This window comes from Eschrichtius robustus, chromosome 16, assembly GCF_028021215.1.
Source record: "Eschrichtius robustus isolate mEscRob2 chromosome 16, mEscRob2.pri, whole genome shotgun sequence".
NCBI lineage: Eukaryota > Metazoa > Chordata > Mammalia > Artiodactyla > Eschrichtiidae > Eschrichtius > Eschrichtius robustus.
In genome coordinates this window covers 48,845,717-48,873,715 of record NC_090839.1, presented here as the reverse complement: position 1 = coordinate 48,873,715, position 27,999 = coordinate 48,845,717, and the positions used below count along the sequence as shown (strand labels likewise).

Genomic DNA, 27,999 nt, shown 5'->3' with positions numbered 1-27,999 from the left:
TTCATCCTTTTACACGTAGCTGTCCAGTTTTCCCAGCACCACTTATTGAAGACGCTGTCTTTTCTCCATTGTATGTTCTTGCCTCCTTTATCAAAGATAAGGTGACCATATGTGTATGGGTTTATCTCTGGGCTTTCTATCCTGTTCCACTGATCTATATTTTTGGTTTTGTGCCAGTACCATACTGTCTTGATTACTGTAGCTTTGTAGTATAGTCTGAAGTCAGGGAGCCTGATTTCTCCAGCTCCACTTTTCTTTCTCAAGATTGCTTTGACTATTCAGGGTCTTTGTGTTTCCATACAAATTGTGAAATTTTTTGTTCTAGTTCTGTGGAAAATGCCATTGGTAGTTTGATAGGGATTGCACTGAATCTGTAGATTGCTTTGGGTAGTATAGTCATTTTCACAATGTTGATTCTTCCAATCCAAGAACATGGTATATCTCTCCATCTGTTTGTATCATCTTTAATTTCTTTCATCAGTGTCTTATGGTTTTCTGCGTACAGGTCTTTTGTCTCCTTAGGTAGGTTTATTCCTAGGTATTTTATTCTTTTTGTTGCAATGGTAAATGGGAGTGTTTCCTTAATTTCTCTTTCTGATTTTTCATCATTAGTGTATAGGAATGCAAGAGATTTCTGTGCATTAATTTTGTATCCTGCAACTTTACCATATTCATTAATTAGCTCTAGCAGTTTTCTGGTGGCAGTTTTAGGATTCTCTATGTATAGTATCATGTCATCCGCAAACAGTGACAGTTTTACTTCTTCTTTTCCAATTTGGATTCCTTTTATTTCTTTTTCTTCTCTGATTGCTGTGGCTAAAACTTCCAAAACTATGTTGAATAATAGTGGTGAGAGTGGGCAACCTTGTCTTGTTCCTGATCTTGGTGGAAATGATTTCAGTTTTTCACCATTGAGAACGATGTTGGCTGTGGGTTTGTCATATATGGCCTTTATTATGCTGAGGTAAGTTCCCTCTATGCCTACTTTCTGGAGAGTTTTTAATCATAAATGTGTGTTGAATTTTGTCAAAAGCTTTTTCTGCATCTATTGAGATGATCATATGGTTTTTCTCCTTCAATTTGTTAATATGGTGTTTCACTTTGATTGATTTGCATATATTGAAGAATCCTTGCATTCCTGAGATAAACCCCACTTGATCATGGTGTATAATCTTTTTAATGTGCTGTTGGATTCTGTTTGCTAGTATTTTGTTGAGGATTTTTGCATCTGTGTTCATCAGTGATATTGGTCTGTAGTTTTTTTGTGACAACTTTTTTCTGGTTTTGGTATCAGTGTGATGGTGGCCTTGTAGAATGAGTTTGGGAGTGTTCCTCCCTCTGCTATATTTTGGAAGCGTTTGAGAAGGGTAGGTGTTAGCTCTTCTCTAAATGTTTGATAGAATTCGCCTGTGAAGCCATCTGGTCCTGGGCTTTTGTTTGTTGGAAGATTTTTAATCACAGTTTCTATTTCAGTGCTTGTGATTGGTCTGTTTATATTTCTATTATTTCCTGGTTCAGTCTTGGAAGGTTGTACTTTTCTAAGAATTTGTCCATTTCTTCCAGGTTGTCCATTTTATTGGCATATAGTTGCTTGTAGTAATCTCTCATGGTTCTTTGTATTTCTGCAGTGTCAGTTGTTACTTCTTTTTCATTTCAAATTCTGTTGATTTGAGTCTTCTCCCTTTTTTTCTTGATGAGTCTGGCTAGTGGTTTATCAATTTTGTCTTCTCAAAGAACCAGCTTTTAGTTTTATTGATATTTGCTATTGTTTCCTTCATTTCTTTTTCATTTATTTCTGATCTGATCGTTATGATTTCTTTCCTTCTGCTAACTCTGGGGTTTTTTTGTTCTTCTTTCTCTAATTGCTTTAGGTGTAAGATCAGGTTGTTTTTTTGAAATTTTTCTTGTTTCTTGAGGTAGGATTGTATTGCTATAAACTTCTCTCTTAGAACTGCTTTTGCTGCATCCCATAGGTTTTGGGTCTTCGTGTTTTCATTGTCATTTGTTTCTAGGTATTTTTTGATTTCCTCTTTGATTTCTTCAGTGATCTCTTGGTCATTTAGTAGCGTATTGTTTAGCCCCCATGTGTTTGTATTTTTTACAGTTTTTTTCTGGTAATTGATATCTAGTCTTATAGCATTGTGGTCAGAAAAGATACTTGATATGATTTCAGTTTTCTTAAATTTACCAAGGCTTGATTTGTGACCCAAGATATGACCAGTCCTGGAGAATGTTCCATGAGCGCTTGAGAAGAAAGTGTATTCTGTTGTTTTTGGATGGAATGTCATATAAATATCAATTAAGTCCATCTTGTTTAATGTGTCATTTAAAGCTTGTGTTTCCTTATTTATTTTCATTTTGGATGATCTGTCCATTGATGAAAGTGGAGTGTTAAAGTCCCCCACTATTATAGAGTTACTGTCAATTTCCCCTTTTTTGGCTGTTAGCATTTGCCTTATGTATTGAGGTGCTCCTATGTTGCATGCATAAATATTTACAATTGTTAGATCTTCTTCTTGTTTTGATCCCTTGATCATTATGTAGTGTCCTTCTTTGTCTCTTGTAATAGTCTTTATTGTAGAGTCTATTTTGTCTGATATGAGAATTGCTACTCCAGCTCTCTTTTGATTTCCATTTGCATGGAATATCTTTTTCCATCCCCTCACTTTCAGTCTGTATGTGTCCCTAGGTCTGAAGTGGGTCTCTTGTAGACAGCATATATATGGGTCTTGTTTTTGTATCCATTCAGCCAGTCTATGTCTTTTGGTTGGAGCATTTAATCCATTTACATTTAAGGTAATTATCGATATGTATGTTCCTATGACCATTTTCTTAATTGTTTTGGGTTTGTTTTTGTAGGTCTTTTCTTTCTCTTGTGTTTCCTGCCTAGAGAAGTTCCTTTAGCATTTGTTGTAAAGCTGGTTTGGTGGTGCTGAATTCTCTTAACTTTTGCTTGTCTGTAAAGGTTTTAATTTCTCCGTCGAATCTGAATGAGATCCTTGCTGGGTAGAGTAATCTTGTTTGTAGGTTTTTTCTCTTTCATCACTTTAAATATGTCCTGCCACTCCCTTCTGGCTTGCAGAGTTTCTGCTGAAAGATCAGCTGTTAACATTATGGGGATTCCCTTGTATGTTATTTGTTGCTTTTCCCTTGCTGCTTTTGATATTTTTTCTTTGTATTTAATTTTTGATAGTTTGATTAATATGTCTTGGCATGTTTCTCCTTGGATTTATCCTGAATGGGACTCTCTGTGCTTCCTGAAGCTGATTGACTATTTCCTTTCCCATGTTAGGGAAGTTTTCAACTATAATCTCTTCAAATATTTTCTCAGACCCTTTCTTTTTCTCTTCTTCTTCTGAGACCCCTATAATTTGAATGTTGGTGCATTTATTGTTGTCCCAGAGGTCTCTGAGACTGTCCTCAATTCTTTTCATTCTGTTTTCTTTATTCTGCTCTGTGCTAGTAATTTCCACTGTTTTATCTTCCAGGTCACTTATCCGTTCTTCTGCCTCAGTTATTCTGCTCTTGATTCCTTCTAGAGAATTTTTAATTTCATTTATTGTGTTGTTCATCATTATTTGTTTGCTCTTTAGTTGTTCTAGGTCCTTGTTAAACGTTTCTTGTATTTTCTCCATTCTATTTCCAAGATTTTGGATCATCTTTGCTATCATTACTCTGAATTCTTTTTCAGGTAGACTGCCTATTTCCTCTTCATTTGTTTGGTCTGCTGGGTTTTTACCTTGCTCCTTCATCTGCTGCATATTTCTCTGTCTTCTCATTTTGCTTAACTTACTGTGTTTAGGGTCTCCTTTTCTCAGGCTGCAGGTTCATAGTTCCCATTGTTTTTGGTGTCTGGCCCCAGTGGGTGAGGTTAGTTCAGTGAGTTGTGTAGGCTTCCTGGTGGAGGGGACTGGTGCCTGTGTTCTGGTGGATGAGGCTGGATCTTTTCTTTCTGGTGGGCAGGGCCACATCCGGTGGTGTGTTTTGGGTGTCTGTGAACTTATTATGATTTTAGGCAGCCTCTCTGCTAATGGGTGGGGTTGTGTTCCTGTTTTGCTAGTTGTTTGGCATGGGGCTTCCAGCACTGGAGCTTGCTGGCCGTTGGGTGGAGCTGGGTCTTAGCATTGAGACGGAGATCTCTGGGAGAGCTCTCGCCAATTGATATTACGTGGGGCCAGGAGGTCTCTGGTGGTCCAATGTCGTAAACTTGGCTCTCCCACCTCAGAGGTTCAGGCCTGACACCAGGCTGGAGCACCAAGACCCTGTCAGCCACATGGCTCAGAAGAAAAGGGAAGAAAAGGAAAGAAAAAATAAAATAATTAAAATAAAATAATTATTAAAATAAAAAAGTAATAAAAAGAAGAAGAGAGCAACCAAACCAATAAACAAATCCACCAGTGATAACAAGCGTTAAAAACTATACTAAGATAAACATAAAATTGAGAAACAAGTCAGTCGCAGACAGCAAACCCCAAGTCTACAGGTGCTCCCAAAGTCCACCACCTCAATTTTGGGTTGATTCATTGTGTATTCAGGTATTCCACAGATGCAGCGTACCTCAAGTTGATTGTGGGGATTTAATCCGCTGCTCCTGAGGCTGCACGGAGAAATTTCCCTTTTTCTTCTTTGTTTGCACAGCTCCTGGGGTTCAGCTTTGGGTTTGGCGCCACCTCTGCATGTAGCTTGCCCTCAGGCTTCTGTTCCCACCCAGAGAGGATGGGGTTAAAGCAGCAGCTGATTAGGGGGCTCTTGCTCATTCAGGCCAGGTAGAGGGAGGGGTACGGTAGTTATAACTGGAGTGCAGGGTGAGCCTGCGGCGGCAGAGGCCAGCGTGACGTTGCAGCCGCCTGAGGTGCGCGTGTGTTCTCCCAGGGAAGTTGTCCCTGGATCACGGGACCCTGGCAGTGGCGGGCTGCACAGGCTCCCGGGAGGGGAGGGGGGGATAGTGACCTGTGCTTGCACACAGGCTTCTTGGTGGCTGCAGCAGCAGCGTTAGCGTTTCATGCCCGTCTCTGGGGTCCGCACTGATAGCCGCGGCTCACGCCCGTCTATGGAGCTCGTTTAGGCGGTGCTCTGAATCCCCTCTCCTTGCGCACCCCTAAACGATGGTCTCTTGCCTCTTAGGCAGTTCCAGACTTTTTCCCGGACTCCCTCCCGGTTAGCTCTGGCACACTAGCCCCCTTCAGGCTGTGTTCACGCAGCCAACCCCAGTCCTCTCCCTGGGATCTGACCTCCGAAGCCCGAGCCTCAGCTCCCAGCCCCGCCCCGCCCCGGGGGGTGAGCAGACAAGCCTCTCAGGCTGGTGAGTGCTGGTTGGCACCGATCCTCTGTGCGGGAATCCACTGTGCCCTCTGCACCCCTGTTGCTGCGCTCTCCTCCGTGGCTCCAAAGCTTCCCCCTCGCCACCCCATGTCTCCGCCGATAAAGGGGCTTCCTAGTGTGTGGAAACCTTTCCTCCTTCACAGCTCCCTCCCAGAGGTGCAGTTCCCATCCCTGTTCTTTTGTCTCTGTTTTTTCTTTTTTCTTTTGCCCTAATCAGGTATGTGGTGATTCTCTCGCCTTTTGGGAAGTCTGAGGTCTTCTGCCAGTGTTCAGTAGGTGTTCTGTAGGAGGTGTTCCACATGTAGATGTATTTTTGATGTATTTGTCCAGAGGAAGGTAATCTCCACGTCCTACTCCCTCGCCATCTTGAAGGTCTCCCCCCTCTTTTTTTTTTAATTGAGATGCAATATACATAAGTTAAAGTGCACCTCAGAGATGTAAATACCATTTACATATGTACATACCCATTTTATCATCACCCAGGTTAAGATGTATTTTGTTTCTTTTTAAAGTAAATTAAATAAATTTATTTATTTTTGGCTGTGTTGTGTCTCCGTTGCTGTGTGCGGGCTTTCTCTAGTTGCAGAGCGTGTGGGCTGTTCTTCTCTGTGGTGCACGGGCTTCTCATTGGGGTGGCTTCTTTTGTTGCAGAACACGGGCTCAGTAGTTATGGCACACGGGCCTCAGTAGTTGTGGCACACGGGCTTCAGTAATTGTGGCTCGCAGGCTGTAAAGCACGGGCTCAGTAGTTGTGGTGCACGGGCTTAGTTGCTCTGAGGCATGTGGGATCTTCCCAGACTAGGGCTCAAACCCATGTCCCCTGCATTGGCAGGCAGATTCTTAACCACTGCACCACCAGGGAAGTCCCTCATTCTTTTCTTTTTTTTTTTTTTTTTTTAATGGCTGAGTAGGATTCCATTGTGTGTGTGTGTGTGTATGTATCTGTATATCACATCTTCTTTATCCATTCATCTGTTGATGGACACTCAGGTTACTTCCATATCTTGGCAATTGTAAATAATGCACTATGAACATTGGGGCACATGTATCTTTTTGAATTAGTGGGGTGTTTTTTTTCGGATATACATCCAGGAGTGGAATTGCTGGGTCATATGGTAGTTCTATTTTTAGCTTTTTGAGAAACCTCCATCCTTGTACACTGTTGGTGGGAATGTAAATTGGTGCAGCCACAGGAGAATTCTGGTAGCTTCTGATAGGGAGAAGAGGATATAATGAAGGGAGTGCTCAGGGATGGTGAGGTGTGTGATACTATCTTAAAGTTTTTTTGCATCTCTGAAATACTGCATAAGAAATAATAAAACACACACTCACAAATGCATTTTATATCAAATTTCAAACCTTTAAAAACCACTCACCCATCAAATTGTGCTGCCAGACTAACTTATTTTGTATAAGTGATGGAATAAAGCTTTCCCCCGCCCTCTCTGTTTAATTGAATGTTTTCCAGTGTTGTATGGTGAGCTGTTCAAAAATATTAAACTGTCACTAAAAATCTTGTTTTATATTATTTTATAAAACGAGGCAGTGGAATGTACTTTCAGATTTTAAAGCAATTTCAAACTTAATACATGTTGCAAGTGTAGTACAAAGAATACTAGTATGCCATTTATTTACCCAGATTAATAAATTTTTTTAAAATTTAGTTTATTTATTTTGGCTGTGTTGGGTCTTTGTTGCTGCGCACGGGCTTTTTCTAGTTGCGGTGAGTGGGGGCTATTTTCGTTGCGGTGCGTGGGCTTCTCATTGCGGTGGCCTCTCTCGTTGCGGAGCTCGGGCTCTAGGCGCACGGTCTTCAGTAGTTGTGGCACGCGGGCTCAGTAGTTGTGGCTTGCGGGCTCTAGAGCACAGGCTCAGTAGCTGTGGCGCATGGGCTTAGTTGCTCCACGGCATGTGGGATCTTCCCGGGTCAGGGCTCGAACCCATGTCCCCTGCACTGGCAGGTGGATTCCCAGCCACTGCACCACCAGGGAAGCCCTGGATTAATAAATTTTTAACGTATTCCCACATCTGTTTTATCATTCTGTCTCCTACACACACACACACACACACACACACACCCCTTTTCCTAGAGGTTTTGAGAGTCAATTGCACGCATCACGTCTCTGTACTACTTAACACTTCAGTGTTTATTTCTTGAGAACAAGGACGTTCTTATGTCACCACAATACAGTTATCAAATTCAGGAAATTTAACGTTGATGCAACACAGTCCATATTCCAGTTTCAGCAGTTATCCCAGTAATGCCACTTAGAGCAATTTTCTTTCTTATTCTTTAGATTCAGATCCAGTCCAGGATCATGTGTTGCATTTATTTGTCATTTCTCTTTAGATCTGTCCTTTCTCCCTCAATCTGAAATGGGTCTTCAGCCTTTCTCTTTCAAGACCCTGACATTTCTGAAGACCTCAGGCCAGTTGTTTTTGCAGAGTGACCCTCAGTTTGGTTTGTCCATTGCTTCTGACAAGTGGATTCGGGTCACTTGCTCTTGGGCCCAGAAGAGATGCTGCATCCTCCTCCGTGCCCAGTTTCGGGAGGCACAGGGGGCTGCAGCTGTGTCCTCCAGTGGGAGGTTTTTGAGAGCCATGATCTGACTAAAAATGAGGGATGAATCAAACGGAGATTATTTAGATCTTTCAGGGTGATGGCTCCCAAGTTGCTGTGAAAAAGTCATCTAGCTGGGTGAGCGGGCCTGCTCTTTCAGCTGTGAGGCACTTTTGTGCCCCAGAAGGGGACTCTGCTTGGTGGCAGGAGCTGCAAAAGCCATCATGTCCATGTGTCTGGCGTGGGGCCCCCTGGGGCATGAAGAGCCGACACCCACCAGGCCACCGGGATGATTGCTGAGTGCGGCTGCCCGCCCCCGGTGCTCGTTTGATGATGTGATATTTGTGATTTGTGGCTTTTCTGAGATTTCCCTTTTTCCCATATGAAATGAAGACAGTCTTTCTCCTGAGCCAGGGCCGGGCTGCCCATCATGCATTGCCCGACCCAGACTAGGACAGTGGCCTCTCGGAGGAAAAACAGGAAATTAGGACATATGCAGTGGCCACATCTCGGCTAAATCTTGCGTTTCTCAGTGGTTCCGTGTGGCTTGAATAACAGTAATTTTCCTTCCCAGAGTAAAATACCCACCCTAATTAAGATGTATTTTATTGGGTAATGGTTTATTTTAGTGAGTTATTTAGTGTCTAGCACTATTGTAAGCACTTTCACAGATTCACTTATGCAAATCATTGCACAGATTTTTACCGGGCAGGGAGCACGTGGTGTCGGCAGGGCAGACGTGATGCTCGGGTCCATGGTTTATGGGTCTGTGGGCACTTTCTGAACCTTAGACCATAGCCGGGCTTTGACCTCCAGAAGCATAAGGCCTGTGGGCAACAAATAGAAACATGAACTCATACATCAGGGGAGGCTGTCGGAGGGGCCGAGGTCACCAGGAAAGGGAAGGCCCTGTTGGGGGGCGGGGGAAGGTCACGTAGAGGAGGTGCTCCCTGAGCCGAGTCTTGAGGGACAGAAAGTGTTTACCAGGTGGTGGGGGGCGGGGACATTTGAAACAGAGGGACTGTTGCAGAGAGTCGGGGGGTGGCAGATGAGGGTGGGCTCATGGGGGTGTCGGAAAGGGGAATGAAGGTTCGAGTGAAATTGGAGAACACCTGGGGTATCTGCTGCATCAAAGGGTTTAGGGAATTTATGCCCGCAGTGCCAGGGGCGTCCTGATTAGATTCTGTGTGTTGGAGGAGGGTTTCTCAAATGTGAGGGAAGAACAAGGCCCTCACTTGCCCTTCTGAGGGGGTGGGAAGCCTGGGCAGCCCCCCCCCCCAGCCAGTTCACCCCTGGCCACTCTGAGGACAGTCAGCGCTGACCCCAGGAGGGCAGAACCAGGAGACAGAAGAAAGCCAGGGAAGTAGGACCTCGCTGAATTTACGGAGCCACTGGCTTGGCCCCCTGGGTCCCCTAATCGCTTTCACTGCTCAGTGATTGTTAAGTTTTGATTTTGAAATACTTTCAAACTTCAAGAAATTTGCAAGAATGGTTCAGAGAACCCCCATTTACCACTTATGTTGATTCACCAATTTGTACCATTTTATCCCCAGGCTGAATCCTCTCTGAACCCGTTGAGAGCAGATAGCGGACATCACGCCCCTTGAGCACGTGCTACTTCCGTATGCTGTTCTTCAGAACAGGGACCTTCTCTCACATCCCTGCAGTCCTATCATCCAGGACTGGAGCTTAATCATTGATACGATAGTTTAATCTAAACCACAGATACCAATTTTAATCAGTTTTCCCAACTGCGTCCTCTATAGCAGGGGTCCGCAACCCCCGGGCCATGGACCAGTAGCGTTCCACAGCCTGTTAGGAACTGGGCCACACAGCAGGAGGTGAGCGATGGGTGGGCGAGCTTCATGAAGTGAAGCTTCATCTGTATTTACAGCCGCTCCCCATAGCTTGCATTACCGCCTGAGCTCCGCCTCTTGTCAGCATTATGGTGAGTTGTATAATTATTTCATTATATATTACAATGTAATATTATTACATATTACAATGTAATAATAATAGAAGTAAAGTGCACAATAAATGTAATGTGCTTGAATCATCCCGAAACCATCCCCCAGCCCCCCCAGTCCGTGGAAAAATTGTCGTCCACAAAACCAGTCCCTGGTGCAAAAAAGGTGTGGGACTGCTGCTCTATAGCATGTTTTTTTCTCTAAGTCCAGCATCATGTGTTTTTGGAGGTTCAGGTCTCTTTAATCTCTTTTAATCTGGGAATGATTCCCCAGCCTTTCCTTGTCCTTCATGACATTGATATTTTTGCAAACTCCAGGCCAGTCCTTTATCGAGTGCATGTGATGTTTCCTTATGACTCGTTTCAGGTTCTCTGCCTCCTGTTGGGATACCCTGTAATTGATGTTGTATTCATCTCTAGTCTGGAGGAACACAGCATCTCTCTGCCCTCAGTGGGGTATTCATCTTGCTCACCTGGTCCTGGTGTGATCTAGTTTCTCCACTGTTTGATTACTATCATTCCTCATGCAATTAATGTGCCATCTATAAGGAGACGTGACTGTTTATTCTTAAGCCAATTTGAATTGGGTTTTCTGTTACTTACGACATAAAAGCTCCTCACTGATTCAAGGGCCTATTTATATTGTGGGATTAATTGCTCATTACCATGGGGAAACAAGCAAGGGATTATGATGAGAAAAATCAGAGGAGTTTCTTAAAAGCTCTAATTGTGGTCAGATGGGAGCAGAACTGGACCAAAGTGCGTGGGTATCCTGAGAGGACTTGTCCTCCGGTGACACTTCTTAATCTTTGAATTTATTTTGCAAGGGCTAGACAAAAAAAAAAAAAAAAAAAAGATTCTCTAGTAATACAAATTACATCCTCAGTTCAAAATAGATTTATCATTAGCTGCACTGAGTAATATAACATTTTAACTTATTTGCAAATAAGTCTTTCAAATTTTTTGCAAATTTGCAATAGTTTGCAAAGTAAGTCTTTTGTTTCCATTTTTGCCTGGAAATTGTGAGTTATGTTCACAAAGAATAGTGGTTATTTACAGGGACATAGAAATTTTATTCAAAATATGTTTGTGTATTTTTTCTGGATTTTATATTGGCAAATATGTTTCCTTTAATTGTGAATTCCATACCAAATGAGCAGGATTCCTAAGAGAAATAGTGAACGAGGCTCTGAGACAAGGATTTGTGTAGAAGTCATTAACTGGGAGGTGATCTCAGGAAAGTGGGGACAGGACACAGGGAAGGGAGCAGCCGTTAAAGTGTGTTGTGCATGTGTGTGTGTGTGAGTCTGTGATGGTGATTGTCTTGGTTTGGGTGCCCCCAGAAGCAGACTCTAAGGTAAGGATTCAAGTGCAGATAGTTTGGGGGGAGGGTTTTTTTTAAGGACCAAACTTTAATATTTCAAGGACGTTCCAAATGCATTAGTGGTGGGCGTCACAGAAGCTTCCATTCACACCAGCACGACGAGAATCAAGAACTCTGAAAATTAGAGCAGTTACCTCTTTGGATACATAAAAACAGCATATTAAAGCGTGTCACGGAGTACAAATAAGGAGGCATTCAGCAGAGCAGAAACAAGCAGCGGACTAATTGTCCTAACAAGAGGGCAGGGAAGGTCCTGGAGCTCACAGGCCCAGAAGGAGTCAAAAAGAAGTGCAGGCACGGCTTTGGGCTGATTCTTATTACAACTAGTCAGAGAAAACCGAGGTTCAGATCTCCTGTGGCTGCAGTTGGATCTCACAGCAAAGAGAACCTTTGGTTACCTGTCACAAGGAGGCCGAGCAAGGAGAGAGGGGTGAGGTTTAGGCAGCAATGCTCACCCCGGCCGACATCTCTGCGTGAGCTCTGAGCCCGTCCTCTGGCCAGAGGACGTGAAATGAGAAAGGAAAGAGGAAGGGGTGTGTCGTCAAGCCAGCTCCCACCCTAGGGCGACTGGAGCCTGATCTCACGGGGACCCTGGGAGACAGCGCAGGACAGCGCCTGGGAGCTGCCCCACCTGGGCGGTCCGGGAGCCGGGTCCGGGGAGGCATCTGTTGCACCAGGCGTCACATGCCTTCAGAATCTCACCTGCCCACGGCTGCCCGCTTAGGCCGCGTCAACTCGCTGGTCCAGGTTTGCGGTGTGGCCGGAAGTGACAGCGTGCAAATGTCAGGTGTGAAACACCACGAGGATGGGGGTGCCAGTCAGGAATGTTCTCCTTCTCCACTCTTGTGGGAGCTCCATTCTGGAGGGGGCAGGGCCGGCCTGCACACACATCACTGCTGAGGTTGGAACATCAGGCTGGAAACAGATTGAAAAGGGGCGGTGAATACTCACCCAGGGAACATGGACATTAGGTTCCTAAAAACGGGCTGCAGCGCAGCAACGGGAAGCGGGATGCTGGAAAGGGCCATTCCCTTGAGGTGGACCCACGGGATGAAGGGTAGCAGACACACAGTGGGGACCACAGATGGCAACAAGGTGCCCAAAACATTGAGGATGCCTCGGTCCAGGGCCTGAGTGGATGGGGAGTGGGGAGGAAGATGACCGAGGTTTGGACAAGAGACCCCGCAGGACTGGGGGTGATTGATGGGAACAGTGAAGCGGGAATTCAAGCCTGGTGTTGTCATTAAGAGAGGGGAGCGCGGACTTCAGGGGCAAGGAATGCTGAGTGGAAAGTCAGCGTTTCAGAGACAGAAACCAAAAAGGAGTGCTTCTTTTTGTAATTTTTTGTAGGCAGATCTTTCTGAGTTCAGAAAAGGAGGTGGGGGAGGAGTAAGAGGACCCGACAAACACTTTTGGGTTTGGTTTTGCTTTGTTTTTTTTTTTTTTTTCCTAAATTGGAAGCAGACAAAGCAAAGAGCTGTGATCTAGAAATCACGCGTGAGCCTGCCAGCTGAATGATTGACTTCTGTCCACTCTCTTTGTACACCTCGGTGAAATCATAGAGGGGTAGAAAATAATCAAAAATAGGGAGCAGGAAGGAAAAGGAAGCACTCGAGCGCTGAGAACAGGGTCCCTGGAGAAGCCTCGGTTAAAATAGAAGCTTCCGGCTGTAGGGGAGCCTCGTGTTTGTAGATGAAGGAGCCTGTGATGCCATAGCAGGCAGGTGAGATGAGGCTATATGGGTAAAAGCCCTCTGTAGATCAAAATACCACACACCGCCTGGGTCGCTGTCCTGACAGCGTTGGGACGATAGCTCTGTTATAGCCAGACACCTCCCCCTACCGATTTGGGTTAAGCCAAAGGCGACTGTGAGAAGGATGGTTTGGTCCTGCATTGAAGCAGACATAAACTGTCTTCCCGGCTTTGACGAAAACACTTTCGGCCTTTTGGAGAAAAGCAAGAGGATAAGGCCTTCAGGAAGATAAAAGCATTCACCTCTAATCTTCCCCTGTGTTGGGGACCTGTTACAGCCACCCAAAGAGAGGGAGGCCTTGTTTTACCAAGATAAGCAGCTCGGGGTGGATTCTCAGGCATGTTATCCAGTGTTCTGTTATCTATAGTAACTCGAGGTCAATGGAAGCTGATTATAGAGGGTCATAGAATATCCCCAACCCCTAAGCAAGTGTGCGTATAGGGCCTTGATCTCAGACACAGGGCAGAGGTATTTGTCAGTGCGTACTGGGAGTGTTTGGACCTCGACAGTGAGGATGCTGGGAGGCGAAGGGCATCTGGTTTAGGATGAAGACAGGATTGGGGGAGGAGCCCAGGGTGGTAGACCCATAGTGAGGGGGCTACAGTGTTTCAGAATAGCTGGGGAAGGAGAGAAGGCAGAGGAGAAGCACGATAGCTGGACTGCTTTGAAGGAGAGAACATGACCTTGTAAACTGGAATTAGAAGCTAGAGAGAGATTAGGAGGCCTTAGCGCTGTTGAATCCAAGCTTGTCTGTTTTCTCCAAGTGCCACAAGGGTGTAACTCAGGTCACTTGGGACTGAGCCTTACACACCTGGAAATGAGGGTCAGGTGGGGGTGGGAGAAGCCCCGAAGCAGTGGTGGAACCCATGTCCGACCTTTCGTGGGCCGTAGGATGACCCAGTCTGCCCTCTGGTAGTGTCCTTAGCCCCACTCTAGCCTCATCCCTCCCCATGGAAGGAGAAGTCTACAGGGTCAAAGGCTGTGCTGACCCAGAGCCCGCATCCCCCGATGCCTCTTGCTTCAGACACACGTTCCTTGGAATCCCTGTCCTCACGCCCCACACCTGCTTGCACTGCCTGTGCAGACTTCCCCCACATCCCTCCGCCCGAGGGCTGGCTCTGCTTCTGGAGACGTAGTTAGTACATTTCCATAGGCTGCGGGTTTGGGAGGGAATGCGAGATGGACAGGGCTTGGACAGGAAGGCCGGGGTGTCCACCAAGCTGTTCCAGGGAAAAGAAGGGTGACAAGCCAGGGAGTACGTTCAGGATGGCCCGTGTCCCCACAGTCAGCACAGAATACTGAAGAGTCTGAACATTTTCAATTGCAACCAGGCTTTCCAAGTCCTTATGATTTCAATTTGTCTTGGTAGAAGGATAGAACACGTTTTAGTTAACATCTTGTCGTCTTGATGTATAACTTTAAAAAATTCAGACATAAAGTATCTGAGTCTCCATTTGTCCTCTTGCCCTGAAAATACTGGTGTCTGCCCAGCATGCCCTTGAAGGCATGAGAGCCCGGACAAGGTCAATGGCACATTGACTGCCCTGTCCACTCAGACCATCCGTCCGTGAGTCCATTTGACCTCATTGCCTTTGATTTCTTTTTCCAGGACTCTGACCCCAACGCTGTCATTATGACCCAAAGCTCTCTCCTCAGATGTGAGTGTGTCCTCACCCTCCAGTAACCCCGATGGAAAAGGGTGATCCAGCTGCCTCCCTGCCCCCTTGGCCTCCACGCTAACTGTACCTGCCTGTCTGGCCTCCGTGCCCTAAGCATGGGTCAGACACCTGACCAAGAGGATAGGAGGGGTAGACCATTGAGAGGAAAGCCCTGAGCTTTAAAGACAGCCTGCAGAGCCTGCAGAAACTGTTTGGTACTTGTAGCTTGTGCCAAACCGAGTAATATGAAACTGGATTTGTGAAACGCCCCAGTTGTCTGTGCTCACCTCTCCCAGCAAAAGCTGCAAGTGCCCTTGGCCAGTTGAGAGACAGACTTTTTAAACACGCCTGAACTTCGGAGGCACAATTTCAGACAAAAACCACCTTTTTGGTGATGGCAGCAGACGTCACTGAGAACCTTACTGACCTCTGTGGGTTTCCATGACTCTTTTGCAGACACATAAAATAATAAATCATTTTGGAGAGCAACTGTTTATACCTATATGCACCTCCCTTGATAACACAGATTCTGGCTGTGAGATAGTATTAATACATGTGAATAGGGCACTTACTCTGTACAGAAGGTATCATGGTATTTCGTTACTTTGGTGTTGGATGGTGTGCTTCTGCTCAGCATGCCACGTGGAATCTGCGGGCTTAGAAGGAGGGTATCTCCAGAGGAGGCTCAGCTGTCCTCCAGCCCACTTCTTAAGAGCAAGGATGGGAATTTTAAGGGTCTAATCCCCGTAACACATGATGCAAGTGCATGCACAAACACACGGAGAAGCCCGCTTGCTCGGCTAGTTATGTTTGGCGTCTTTTCTGTGGATTTCTTTTGTTTTGTGGTCTCAAGTGAAGCTGTGCTAGCTTGGACACACACCTGGAGACCTCTTGAGGATTCTGTGGGTGCAGAAATGAAAGAGCTGAGGATGCGGAGAGAACAGTGGGTCTGTATGTTACAAAGCGAGGAGAGGCTTCCAGATCACAGACTCCACAGGAAAAATCCAGTCACAGGGAGAACACATGGGCTCCGTAAGCCAAAGTTCTTGTGTTTCAAGGTGGTATAAAGAACGTGTCTTCCAGCATGTTGTGTGGGTCGACAGCATGGAATGCATGTTCCTGGCATTTGAGCTTGCCTTGTCGTTCCTGAAGCTGTGTTCTTCCTATCGTCTTCTGCTTGGATGAAACCATTCCTTTAAAACCCTCCCTTTCAGCCTCAATGACGTGTGTGTAAAATCTCATGCACTTACTTTTCTAACATTTATTGAGCACATACGTGCCAGGCACTGTGTAAGGTGCTGGAGAGACTACTCTGAATAAGACATGTGAATCCCCAGTGTCTGTGGGCTAAACGAAGCTCTTCTCTTCTTCAACCTTTAAAACATGGTACCTTCTAAATCTAAAATAACAGACTGAGCATACGGCTTCCTTCAGTGTTCCTGATGGTACCATTTAACGTGGTGAAGGTGATAGCCAGAAATATTTCATGTCTTAATAGGGACAAATAATGTGGGTTCATGGAGAAAGCACTGGTTTCAGCCTGGAGATCCCGTTTCTTACTTTTGCTCTCTTGTATGACTTCCGTGTATGAAGAATCAAATAAAAGCAACCTCTTCAGAGACCTTGCGGTGGAGAATGGGTGAAGTGGGTGCAGTGGGAGCTGGAGCCAGTTCTCTCTGCTCACTAGAGCTGATTGTTAAATTTTCGTGAATTCTACAAGCCCACTGCTGTCACGTTGGTAGCTTGAAATTGGCCCCAATGGGAGGATTTACCCGACAAAGTAGGCAAATGCTAAAACTTGGAGCTTTTATTCTCCAGGAAGCCAGTTGTTAAACATTTTCCAGCATATCACTGATTAAAGGGGAGGATAAATATTCTAATGATGAAGTGGGAAGTTTGGAAAGATGTCAGCGTGTGCAGGATCAAAATGAAGGAGAACGAAGCAAATTAGTCCATGAAATTCCAGGCACTCTCCACCCTAGTTTATTACATAGTGATGACGTCATTTTTTTTTTCCTTCATAGAGGTGGTTGTCATGACATTTTAACCTGGGACTGTTTTATTTCATTTTATTTCATTTCAGTAAGAACACTGAACATGAGATATGCTCTGTTAAAGAGGACATTTTTCTGTAGCCGTTTGGACTTGGTGTATGTTCTTTACTCTTTTGTCAGCTAATGACATAGGTTGTTACTAAACAAACCAAAAAATATTAAAAGAATAAAGGGTATGGAGTTTGGAATTATAATAACCCATTGCTGGGGTATTCCTTTTTTATATTAATTTTTATTGGAGTCTGGTTGCTTTGCAATGTTGTATTAGCCTCCACTGCACAACAAAATGAATCAGCCATACACATACAGATCTCCTCCCTTTTGGCCTTCCCTCCCATTTAGGTCACCACAGTGCATTAGGTAGAGTTCCCTGTGCTATACAGTATGTTCCCATCAGTTGTCTATTTTATACATAGTATCAATAATGTATATGTGTCCATCCCAGTCCCCCAATTCCTCCCACCCCTTCCCCCCTTGGTATCCATACATTTGTTCTCTAAGTCTGTGTCTCTGTTTCTGCTTTGCAAATAAGATCATCTATACCATTTTTCTAGATTCCACATATATGCATTATTATATATTTGCTTTCTCTTTCAGACTTACTTCACTCTGTATGACACACTCTGGGTCCATCCACGTCTCTGCAAATGACCCAATTTCCTTCGCTGGGGTATTGCTTGAGTACTCTCAGAGGCCCTGAGGAGAATCACTTTCACTTTTCTCACTGATTTTCTAAGAAATACAAAATATCCAGTAATGTAGCCAATTTATAATGAAATAGATAAAGCTGCACTGAACATAGTTTGTGATAGATCCAAACCTGATGTTACATTTGTTTGTGATTTTTGAAAGTGAAAAATACTTGGTCTGAGAAATATTTTATGCTGATAGTAGAAGAAAACCTGACAACAGCTAAAACTGCACAGTCATGTTTGTTATTGACTAAGATTTTACAGAAGCATCAAATAATCTTGCAAAATATATATTCAAAATTTAACACAGGAAAATTGGGACAACTTCATAGAAATAATGAGAATAACCACAGCCACCTTACAGGGCAGGAACTTTAATCAGTAGCATTTCATGAAGACAAAATTCTGTTCGATCAATCACAGCTCTGATATAAAGTTTACAAGGAACAGAATTCCCTAAAAACTAGTTTCCACAAATTTAAAATTAAATGGGTATCCATATGGAAAAATAAGGACTTTAAAACCCCTGCTTTACACCATACACAAAAATTAATTTGAGATGGATCATAGATCTATGCATTAAAGCTAAAACTATAGGGGCTTCCCTGGTGGCACAGTGGTTAAGAATCCGCCTGCCAATGCAGGGGACACGGGTTCAAGCCCTGGTCCAGGAAGATCCCACATGCCGCGGAGCAACTAAGCCCATGCGCCACAACTACTGAGTCTGCACTCTAGAGCCCAAGAGCCACAACTACTGAGCCCGTATGCCACAACTACTGAAGCCCACGCACCTAGAGCCCGTGCTCCCAGCAAGAGAAGCCAGCGCAATGAGAAGCCAGCGCACCACAACGAAGAGTAGCCCCCGCTCACTGCCACTAGAGACAGCCTGCATACAGCAGCAAAAACCCAACACGGCCGAAAATAAAATAAAATAATTAAAAAAAAAAAAAAAAGCCAAAACTATAAAGCTTTCGGAATAAAACACAGAATATTCAATAGCTTTAATTTCTTATGTTAGAAAAGAAGGTACAAAATTAAAGTAGGACAGAAGAAAGTTTTAAACAGTTGTCTGCGCTGTATAAGAAACTGACTAAGCAATTAAGATGGCTTAATGGAGTTTGCTCCAGAAAATATTTTCTCCATGAAAATGATCGATATTGGTATAATTCCAATGAAAATATTTGTGCTTATTAAGCACTGAGTTAAAAACTTCCTTGAAGACACAGAGACCGGATTAAAATAAGGTAGAAACATCTTTACAACTGTCCACAACTCTTATCAGAAAAGCCGACTCAATTCCATTTCTTTTAAGTCAGAAACTTAAATTTTTTTTTCTTTGACCTCACCACGCAGCTTGCCGGATCTTAGTTCCCCAACCAGAGATGGAGCCCGTGCCCCCCTGCGGTGGAAGCGTGGAGTCCTAACCACTGAACTGCCAGGGAAGTCCCAGAAACTTAATTTTTTTTAAAAGAGAAGAGGTACACCCAGGCAGCAAAGCCCACACACACCTTTGGGATCGTGACAGAAGAGGGGGAAATGTGCCTTTTGCTCGTCCTCCTCACCCCCCAACTGAAGCATCTTCCCTCGGATGGTCCAAAGGCCTCCCTCTCTCCTATTCACCTAGGAAACCCCCACCAACGGCGACATCTGCAAGTTCTGTTCTGGTTCAATGGAGCTTTTTCTTTATCAGTGTGTGCTTTATTCCAAGATCTTTGCTTTTTTACTTGAAGTATAGTTGATTTACAATGTTGTGTTAGTTTTAGGTGTACAGCAAGGTGATTCAGTTATGTTCTTCTTCAGATTCTTTTCCATTTTAGGTTATTAGAAGATGTTGAATATAGTTCCCTGTGCTGTACAGCCGATCCTTGTTGGTTATCTGTTTTATATATAGTAGCGTGTATCTGTTAATCCACAGATCATTTGTGGATTAATTTATCCCTCCCCCCCTCCTTTGGTAACCATAAGTTTGTTTTCTATGTCTGTGAGTCTATTTGTTTTGTAAATAAGTTCATTGTGTCATATTTTAGATTCCACATATAAGTGATATCATCTGATATCTTGTCTTTATCTGGCTTACTTCACTTAGTATGATAATCTCTAGGTCCATCCATGTTGCTGCCAATGGCATCAATTTATTCTTTTTTCCGGCCGAGTAGTATTCCATTGTGTGTGTGTGTGTGTGTACACACACACACACACACACACACACACACCCCACATCTTCTTTATCCATTCATCTGTCAATGGAAATTTAGGTTGCTTCCATGTCTTGGCTATTGTAAATAGTGCTTATGAACATAGGGGTGCATGTGTCTTTTCGAATTGGAATTTTCATCTTTTCTGGATATGTGCCCAGGCCTGGGATTGCTGAATCATATGGTAACTGTATTTTTAGTTTTTTAAGGAACTTCCCTACTGTTCTCTACAGTGGCTGCACCAATTTACATTCCTACCAACAGTGTAGGAGGGTTCCCCCAAGATCTTTGAATTAAACATTTGATAAGATGATGATAAACAGCTTGAAGTTCTACTTGCTTTGGAGAACTCATGGTCATCTTTCTGAAGCTCTTCTGGTCAAAGCATATTTGACGGAAGGGAATATACATCTATCCACCTGCTCAAGAAGAGGGGACCCTTATTGTCAGGATACAAGATGCCCTGGACCCTGGCACTGCCAGGCCTGGTGGGAAGTACAAAGCCATCAGCCTGAGGCTGAGATTCAAGACTCTCCCCTCCCCCATCCCCCCCACCCCCGTGGTCCAAAGGCTTCTCATATCTGCTCACTCAGGGTATCTGCTCCTCATCAATTAAGCTGGCATGTGGCTCACAATCCAGCTTTCACGGGTAAGCACGTACCCTGTGACTCTCAGCTCAGAAGGTTCTCCCTCATCTGAGAACAGCCAGTGAATTACTAGCCTGGGTCATATGACATCGCTGGGTCATCCAGTCAGCTGAGAGAACCGAATGGGCAGAATCACCGCCCTCTGCACATCAGGCAGGAGCTGGGCACGGCAGGTGCTTTACGAGGGGTGTGGTAGGTCAGGCAGGGTGTCTGGGTACAGAGAGCAAACCTGTGGGCACTGCTGAACTGGAGGAGCTCACATCCCAGCCAGAGAGAACCCTCCAAGCCAGCCAGCCATGGCCATGCTGGGATGACAGCTCACTGTGACAGAGAAGCTAGACACCCACATTTTAGGCAAAATGTCCGATTGTTTTGAGCCACCAGGTGTAGCAGACACTGTCAAGACCTTCCCTTATCCCTTGGGCGTTTGGCATTTCCACGCATGGTGGCCTGATTTCAAACTGCCAGCTTTGCCCAAGGGCTCTCTTAGGCCTCAAGAGCCCACTTTGCCGGCACCAGGGGTATGTTGGAGGTGCTGGTGACCCAAGGCCCCCTGGGGGGAGTCAGAAAAATACCCCTCAGTTGGGACTACCTGAGCCATGGTCTACACTGGCTCTCAGAGTTCCCAACCCAGTCACCCACGCTGATTGCTTGCTTGGTGATGCCCTTTGTACTGCTGCCCTTCCTCCCCTGTGTCACATCCCCTCTGCCCGACCAGTGTGTCCTGAAGTCACCTCTCATAAAGGACTGCGACATGAATTTTTGACTCGGGGTCTCTGGAGACCGTTTATTCAAATTGTGAAAAAGTGTGTTACTTCGTCTATTGTATCTGCAGTGTAGACTCCATCCAAGAGCCGCCAGGTTATAAATCTCCAGTTAAAATTAACCACCAGTGTCGACCCTTTTACCATCGTGGCCGGAGAGCTTTGGGAAGGAAAGCTCTAAACTCTGGTGCTCACACGTTGACAGTAAACCTGGGGGAGCCCTGGAGGGTGTGGCTTCCCTCCATGGTGTCCTTCGGGTTCAGGGCCGATGCGGCTTGTGGGGCTTCTTCATTGTATGTGTGGTCTCTGCGCAGGAGTGCCGGGTGTGACAACTGACTATATGGTGCTTTTCAAGTGAGGAGCTTAAAAGACACGTACTTCTGAGAATGACCTTGGGGGTCACCCCCCTCCCTTCTCAGCCCTGTTCCAGGCGGGCAGAGTGCAGCAGCCCTGAGGCCTGAGAAGCTGTCACCCTGCGGGGACAAGGAGAAGGAGGCGGGAGGCTAGCTCTTGGATGGCCGGAGGGGTAAAATGAGGGCATCGGGTGGGAGGTAAGAGAGGCAGTTTCCCATCCGAGGGAAGGGGGAACTTCCAACAGCAGAGCCGCCCACCTGTGTCCAGGGCACGTTCATTGCCGTTGGTGGAGACATCCACACCCGGGCTTCGTGGGCAGCGGCAGAGCTTCTGCAGCGTCTCTGTGAGACATCCGTTTTCCAAGGACGAAAAGGATGGACCTCCCCTGGAGTTTGTTCCAGGCCAATCCTGTGAGTGGCAGAAATGCACAGTCTCACCTGTGAGCACCTTCCTTAAAAAAGAGGAAAAATTATTTTATTATGCTTGGTTACTCTTGTGAAACTCAAGACGAAGAGCATTGTTCCTAATTCTATTTAAAAGCAGTTATCGAGGAAGGGGCCTGGGAATACAGTTCTTTGCTTCTGATTTCTTACTTCCCACAAATTAGTTCTCTTTTCAATGAAAAATGTTTATGATCTTAAAAATACTTTAAAAAGTTTAACGATTGAGAGATAATCGGTGCTGGGCAGTGATACAAGACGCTCAAAGAACAAATTTTAAATTTACATAACTTGAATTGTTAAGGCAGAGGCTGGAATAGAGAATTTTCTATTCAACTTGTAAAATCCGTGGTCATACAAAGATAATTATGAAAATATTCAGAGACCTTGCCTGGATCCAGACACAGAACCGCCCCACTGGCTTTTACCTCTTAGTAAAGACGAAAAGCATTCAAAAGAGGTAGGACCTGCCATCCTCGGAGCCACTCAGGGAACCAGGCAAAAAGGTGACATGCCTGCCTCAGCACTGGCCTCGACCTGACAGGTCCCCAGGGGTGAGTCACTTCCTTTTACTTCAGTCAGTTTGGCTGTAAAATGATTATGAGCTCTTGTTTACCAAGAAGTGAAGTCCACTTTGCCTCGCTTTATTCAACTGCTAGAAAGAAGAAGGAAGAACAGAGTGATTAGAAAGCTTCTGTGGCCGACTTTCACAGCAGCAGGTGATGAGAACCCCTGTGACTTGAACAAGGCGAGTCTCTTTTAAATCAGACTTGGGAGTCGTGGTTGCCCATGTCAGTGTTACTGCTGCTGCTTTGTGGGTTTGCTCTTGTGACCTGAGGCAAATGGAATAGGAAGGGTATAGGCTGACTAAATAAATCCGGGTGGACGGGGGAGGAGGAGGAGATCCATCTCAGATGTAGCCTATCTTGCCCAGATTTGGCAAGCTGGAATTTCGAGCAACAGCTGGGATTTTGCCAGTGACTTAGCTCTGTGGCTCAGTGAACTGAAAACCAGGCTCTGGGTGTTCCAGCCCCGTCGGCCAGCCCACAGCCCAGGGCCAGGTGGCGGCGCCCCAGCGCTCCCAGCGGAATGGGCTGGAAGGCCGGCCGGGAGCCATCCTGCTCAGCAGCAGTCCGTGCAGCCTGGCGCCCAGCCGGACGACTCAGTGAGTCCTGGATGCTGAAATCTCAGGACAGACTTCACCTCAGCACTAGCTCTTGGGGCCACATGGAAGCCACTGCGAGCCTCCCTCCAAAGTGGCCGAGCCCGGTGTTGGGGGAAGAGTCAGGAATATTCGCTTCCTGCCTTTGTCCTTTAGCTGGACCGCAGCGACCAGCTTCGTTTACATTCCTTCAGTGCTGTTATTGAAAAGGCTTGGCAGCTCCAAAGTGCTTGCAGTGTCCTTTAGTCCCATTAGGGCTTTTTTCTCTCTCTCTCTCTTTTTTTTTTTTTGCTAGCTTTCAGCTAGCATCTGGAAAGATCCACTGGATGTGCTAGCCTCCTTTTTCGAGAATCCGCTCCACCGTTCAGGGAAACCAAGCAAGAAGCAAGCTTCCACCGTATAAGTCTGGAGGAATTTTACAGCCTCTCCAACTACGGTACCTTTTCTGTTTCTTGGTCCAGGCTGTTACTGGGGTGGCTTTAGGATGAAACTACCGGTGTAACCTAACCCTTTGGGGGGAAGGGTAGGAACCACAAGTGGAAAGAAAGTGTCCTTATAAGTTGTGTTAAATGTCTGTCTGTGTTGAGCTGGGGTGTCAGAGGCTATGCTTTGGGAAGGACTATTGCTATGACAGGAAAGACCTGAAACCCAAACTTCTTTGGGGCCCTTAAGAACTTTATTTTTAAGAATTAGAACAATGTGTGATGTTCTGTCCACTTGGATTTCATTCTGTGGGAAGGGCCTGCCGTGGCCCTTGGCCGCCTGTCTTTGTCACCTGCTCTCATCTCTATCCTGGAGCAGCCTTCTGAAGAAGCGGGGATGCAACCTGCATCCTCTGGAAGAAATGTGATGGATGGATCTGCCGGTCTCGCACAGAATCCAAACTGGATGTTTCCTTGAGGACCACTTGAGGTGGAAGTGTTCGTGTGCAGTTTTCAGGTGGCTAATTAACGTAGTAAACGCACGGAATCCAGACTGCTCCATTGTTATAGGCAAAATTCCCTCCCTGTCCTGGCTCATCAGAAAGGGTTTGTACTCGGAAAATTTCTGAACAAAACAAAGGGACTTAGGTCTGGATGAGGAATGAACGGCTTGGCTCTCCCCAAGCCGTCCCTTCACTGCTATGCCATGTCAAATTCCTTGCCGAGAAAGCGTCTGGAAGAAACAGAATTACAGGCATTAGGCTTGGTTTCAAGAAGTGTACTTTTTTATTTGTGTGCTTCTGGGTTGAAACAGTTAATCATTTGTTCCCAAGGTTACAGTGTGGTTGTGGTTCTGCTGCTTGTTCTGAAGACAGCACCGTATTTTCCTTCTGGAGTCACTCCAATCCGTGGACTTCGCTGATAAATGATGAACTTCAAAGGGCTTGGAGCTGGGGCTGCATTCAGCAGCTGAGCCCGAGAATGTGAATCTCAGAGTCAGCAGAATCGCAATAGAAAGCTCACCAGTCATCTCAGGAGGTTTTGGAAGGTTGACCTTCATCCCAATGGGATTCCAAGTGAGAGGAATCACAGGGAAGATACCTCTGAACCTTTAAAGGGACCGAGCCACGGAGAAATGACTAACATAGGTGACGGCCCCAGAGGAAGGGGGTGGGTGTGCGCTGCGTTCTCATTTTCCGAGATGGAATTCCACTGGTCATCACAGCCCACTGCGGATGTGAGGGAGGGGCCGATCTTGGGGCAGAAACGTGCCTGTCTCCAAAGATCCTTGCTTCCTAACGTATGCAGTTCTCTGCAAAGTCATTATGCTTTTCCATTTGTTGAAATGCCCTTGAGCGCTGCTGCCTCTCTGTTCCGCTGCTAATAATGAAAGAGCCTCAGCAAACTGGCAGCGGCTACATGTGGCTTTGGTGCCTTCCCGCTCTACCCCTGCAGCTGAACCCCTTTTAAGATCCCCAGACATGTTTTCATTTAATGTTTCCTTTATCGTCCTTCCACCAGACTGGTTGTGGTTAGGACCAGCCACATCTTGTGCAAGTTATGTGAGCGGGAGGGTGGTTTCATAATTGCTCCTGGTCCAGGAGGATGGTTCGGGGATGCTCCCCCAGGTATCCTCTCCATGCGTGCTGGCCGGGGCGGGGCCAGCTGCGTTGGGTGTGTGTGTGTTTTATTTACAAGTGGACATGGAAGGCGTTGCAGCCAGGAGGGAAGATTATTGGGTTTTGATGCTCCAGTGAGGGAAATTCCAAGCTCAAATAGCCACAGTTATGATTCAGAATCATATCATGCCCTTAAATTCCTCTCCACGTTCCAAAGTCCACTCCCCTCTTCCCCGGTTATCCTGGAGCTGTCTCTTACACAAACTGATCTCTGAAAACAGGGACACAGGATCTCATCCCAGTCTTTGATTTCTTTGGAGAAAATAGAGGGATTTATTCCCAGTGCCCTTGTGTTGACCTTGCCGGAGGGAGAGGGCCAGCCAAGCTCATAATGACCTCATCCCATTTCTGCAGGATTTCCTGGGACATGCAGGCCCTCACTCTTCCGCTGGCCTTCTGTGATCAACCACATTAAGTCCATGAGCTTTGGAAGAGATTACAGTGACATCTAACATTGTCCCTTTAGGACTTGAGCGTGAGGTCAAGCAAACACACAGAGCAATCATTATGCTTTCCGCAGTCCCAGGGGGCTTCGGCGTCAGCTGGAGGAGCGGGAGGGGGGTAGCGGGCAGCGAGGTGGGGCTGAGTCTAGGAACTGTGCTGTCTGTAGCAGGAAATCAGCCTGAAAGGAGATGGAAGGGCTTTGGTGGGAAATAAAATGGCACTCTGTTGTTGATGGAAAAAGATCTTGGCAGGACTGTTGTTGTGAGTGTTCTGTGGCTTAGAAAGGAATTTCCTACAGGCTGGACTAACCATTACAAATGTCTCTACCTTCAGGAGTCCCAGGCGTGCAGTAGAGTCTCGCCACGGGAAATGTCAGCTTGGACCATGGGCGCCTGCGGTCTGGAGAAGCGAGGAAGTTTCTTTAAGGTAAAAGGAGGCCTTGATTGGGGTTGCTAACGGGCATCTCACTTCCCGTGCTGGCTGCACGGAGAGCTGCAGGGCTGCAGAGAACGGTGGGGGAAGCCTGCTCTCTGAGCCAGCTCTGGCTGGGGACCCTGCCTGAGCCCATCTGTGAGCTATTCCCAGATTTTACAGGAGGTCGGGGCTTTTGTGAGTCAGTGTGCTTCCAGACAGGCCCAGGACCCAGGCATGGGGAGATGCCACCTGAGTGAGACAGTTGAGGCATCCTTTCTTTGTCAACTGCCAACCTGGTCCTTTTTCCTCTGGACCGTTTTTGATGGAAGCTGGACTTGGCATTCTAGTGAGTCGGCTGTAGGCTCCTGTGCTTTTACACTTGGCTTGATTCTGTGAATCACTTAAGTGCTCATTAAAAAAAGAGAACTACACACAGATCCCTGGGCCTTACCCTAAACTGACTGAACGTTTTTGCTGGTGTATTTTATCAACACCCCAGAGGCCTGAGAGAACCAAGGCAGCCTGATTAAGACTGGACCACTTTTCTGCATGCCTTTTGATGTCAGTGGGAGACCTTGCTAGCTTAATGAGATGAACTGCTCAATGGGTATTTTATATACTGTGTGTGTGTGTGTGTGTGTGTGTGTGTGTGTGTGTGTGTGTGTGTGTGTGTGTGTGTGTGTTTTAAATTAAGACCTGACAATCGTTTCTAATGTACACTTGGGAATTGATTTTCTTCTTATGGTGTTTGCTTTGCATCCTCTCACTCACCCTCAGAATAATGCAGACTCATTGTAGACATTTGGAAAATACAGAATCATGTAAAAGAGGAGGGAAGTGGAGGTGAAATGTGCATTTGAAATCTGTCATAGGCTAATCATAGCATTTATATGCTTCCTGTTTCCAAGAGGCCAAACCTGATTTATTCTGTCAGTTGTGGGCTCCAAAAAATCCATCAGAAGAGCCTGTTGGTAAAGCAAAGCCAAGTTCATTCAAGCAACTGCTGTCAAGGAGGGCGTCGCCAGGGCACAGGCCTATTGGTGTCTAAGGTCAGGAGGCATCTTTATAGGGTTTAGAGGTCCAGGCCCAAACCCTTTAAGCTGTGCTTCTCAAGGCAGAGAATCGACTGGGTTTCAGCAAAGTTTGTGATGTAATATAGTTCAGGATGGGTGGATACAGCAAGACGAGGGCCTTAAAGGGAATCTTGGTGAGTAAGCCATTGATCAGCAAGCTGTTTTCCCAGGTGAGCAAACTGTGCCAGGACAGATTGTTCTGTAGGAATTTCCTGCCGTGAACAGCAGAGTTATTTATTGGTTTACAATAACTTCCTGGAAGAAATACTTAAGTTGTGTTGACACAGATGGTCTCGATTCTCAGTCCTAAGAGTTAAGCTTTGTGGACGCAGCCATCTTAGTTCGCAGCCCGTTTACTTGATTTGAATCAAACCTGTGTAAAATCCACCACTGGAGGCACAAGAGGGGCCCCTCAAGCCTCCCGTGGACCAGGCTCCTGACTCCTCTTTGGTTCCTGGATTCTGTCTTTCGCTGAGATATTCATTTCATCCTGGTGGACCCAAACCCCCCTTCTCCCAAGGCACCGCCTACATCAGCCTAAATATTGGATCGTCCATAATCACCACCTTATGCTCAGGAAGTGCAGTGGAGCTGAATCTCACCTAGTAGTTAGATTTTAAAGTCCCAGCAAAAGGAGAAAATGGAATAGAGTCCAAACTGCCTTTGAAAATTCCTGAGGAATTTGTTGGACCCAATACTACCTACTGTTAAGTCCAGTGTAGCCAGTTTTTCCTGCAGTCCTGGGAAAAATCTTTTTTTTTTTTTTTTTTTTTTCAGTTGAATAACAGGTATAGTAGCTAACTTGTATTTCTGGGCCATGTCCTATGAAAGAATCCATCAGACAAGAGGTGAGAGGCTGCCTGAACCCACTGAGGGCAGGTCTGCTTCTTCTCTCCTGAGTCAAATGCCCTTGAGGAAAATGTGTGAAAGTGGCTGGAACTATATAACTTGGTGTTGTCTTTTTTTTTTTTTTCTGCAGAGCTTAAATTGTTTCATTTATTCATTAGGTGCTCCAA

General features: G+C 45.7%; 1 protein-coding gene across 8 annotated transcripts in view; it reads left to right on the top strand.

The window, feature by feature from the left end:
* The window catches only part of RIN2 (Ras and Rab interactor 2), a 230,951-nt gene that overhangs the window by 94,379 nt on the left and 108,573 nt on the right, over positions 1-27,999 (top strand). For 6 of the 8 annotated variants that reach the window (XR_011076831.1, XM_068565237.1, XM_068565238.1 and 3 more), the window contains one exon: positions 25,830-25,922. Coding sequence is in view for 4 of the 8 variants with exons in the window: in XM_068565237.1 (XP_068421338.1) it covers positions 25,866-25,922 (57 nt within the window). In the remaining 4 variants the exon portion in view is untranslated. Of the gene's footprint in view, positions 1-22,997; positions 23,388-25,829; positions 25,923-27,999 lie in introns of those variants that run through there. The other 2 variants (XM_068565233.1, XM_068565239.1) reach the window with 2 other exon arrangements.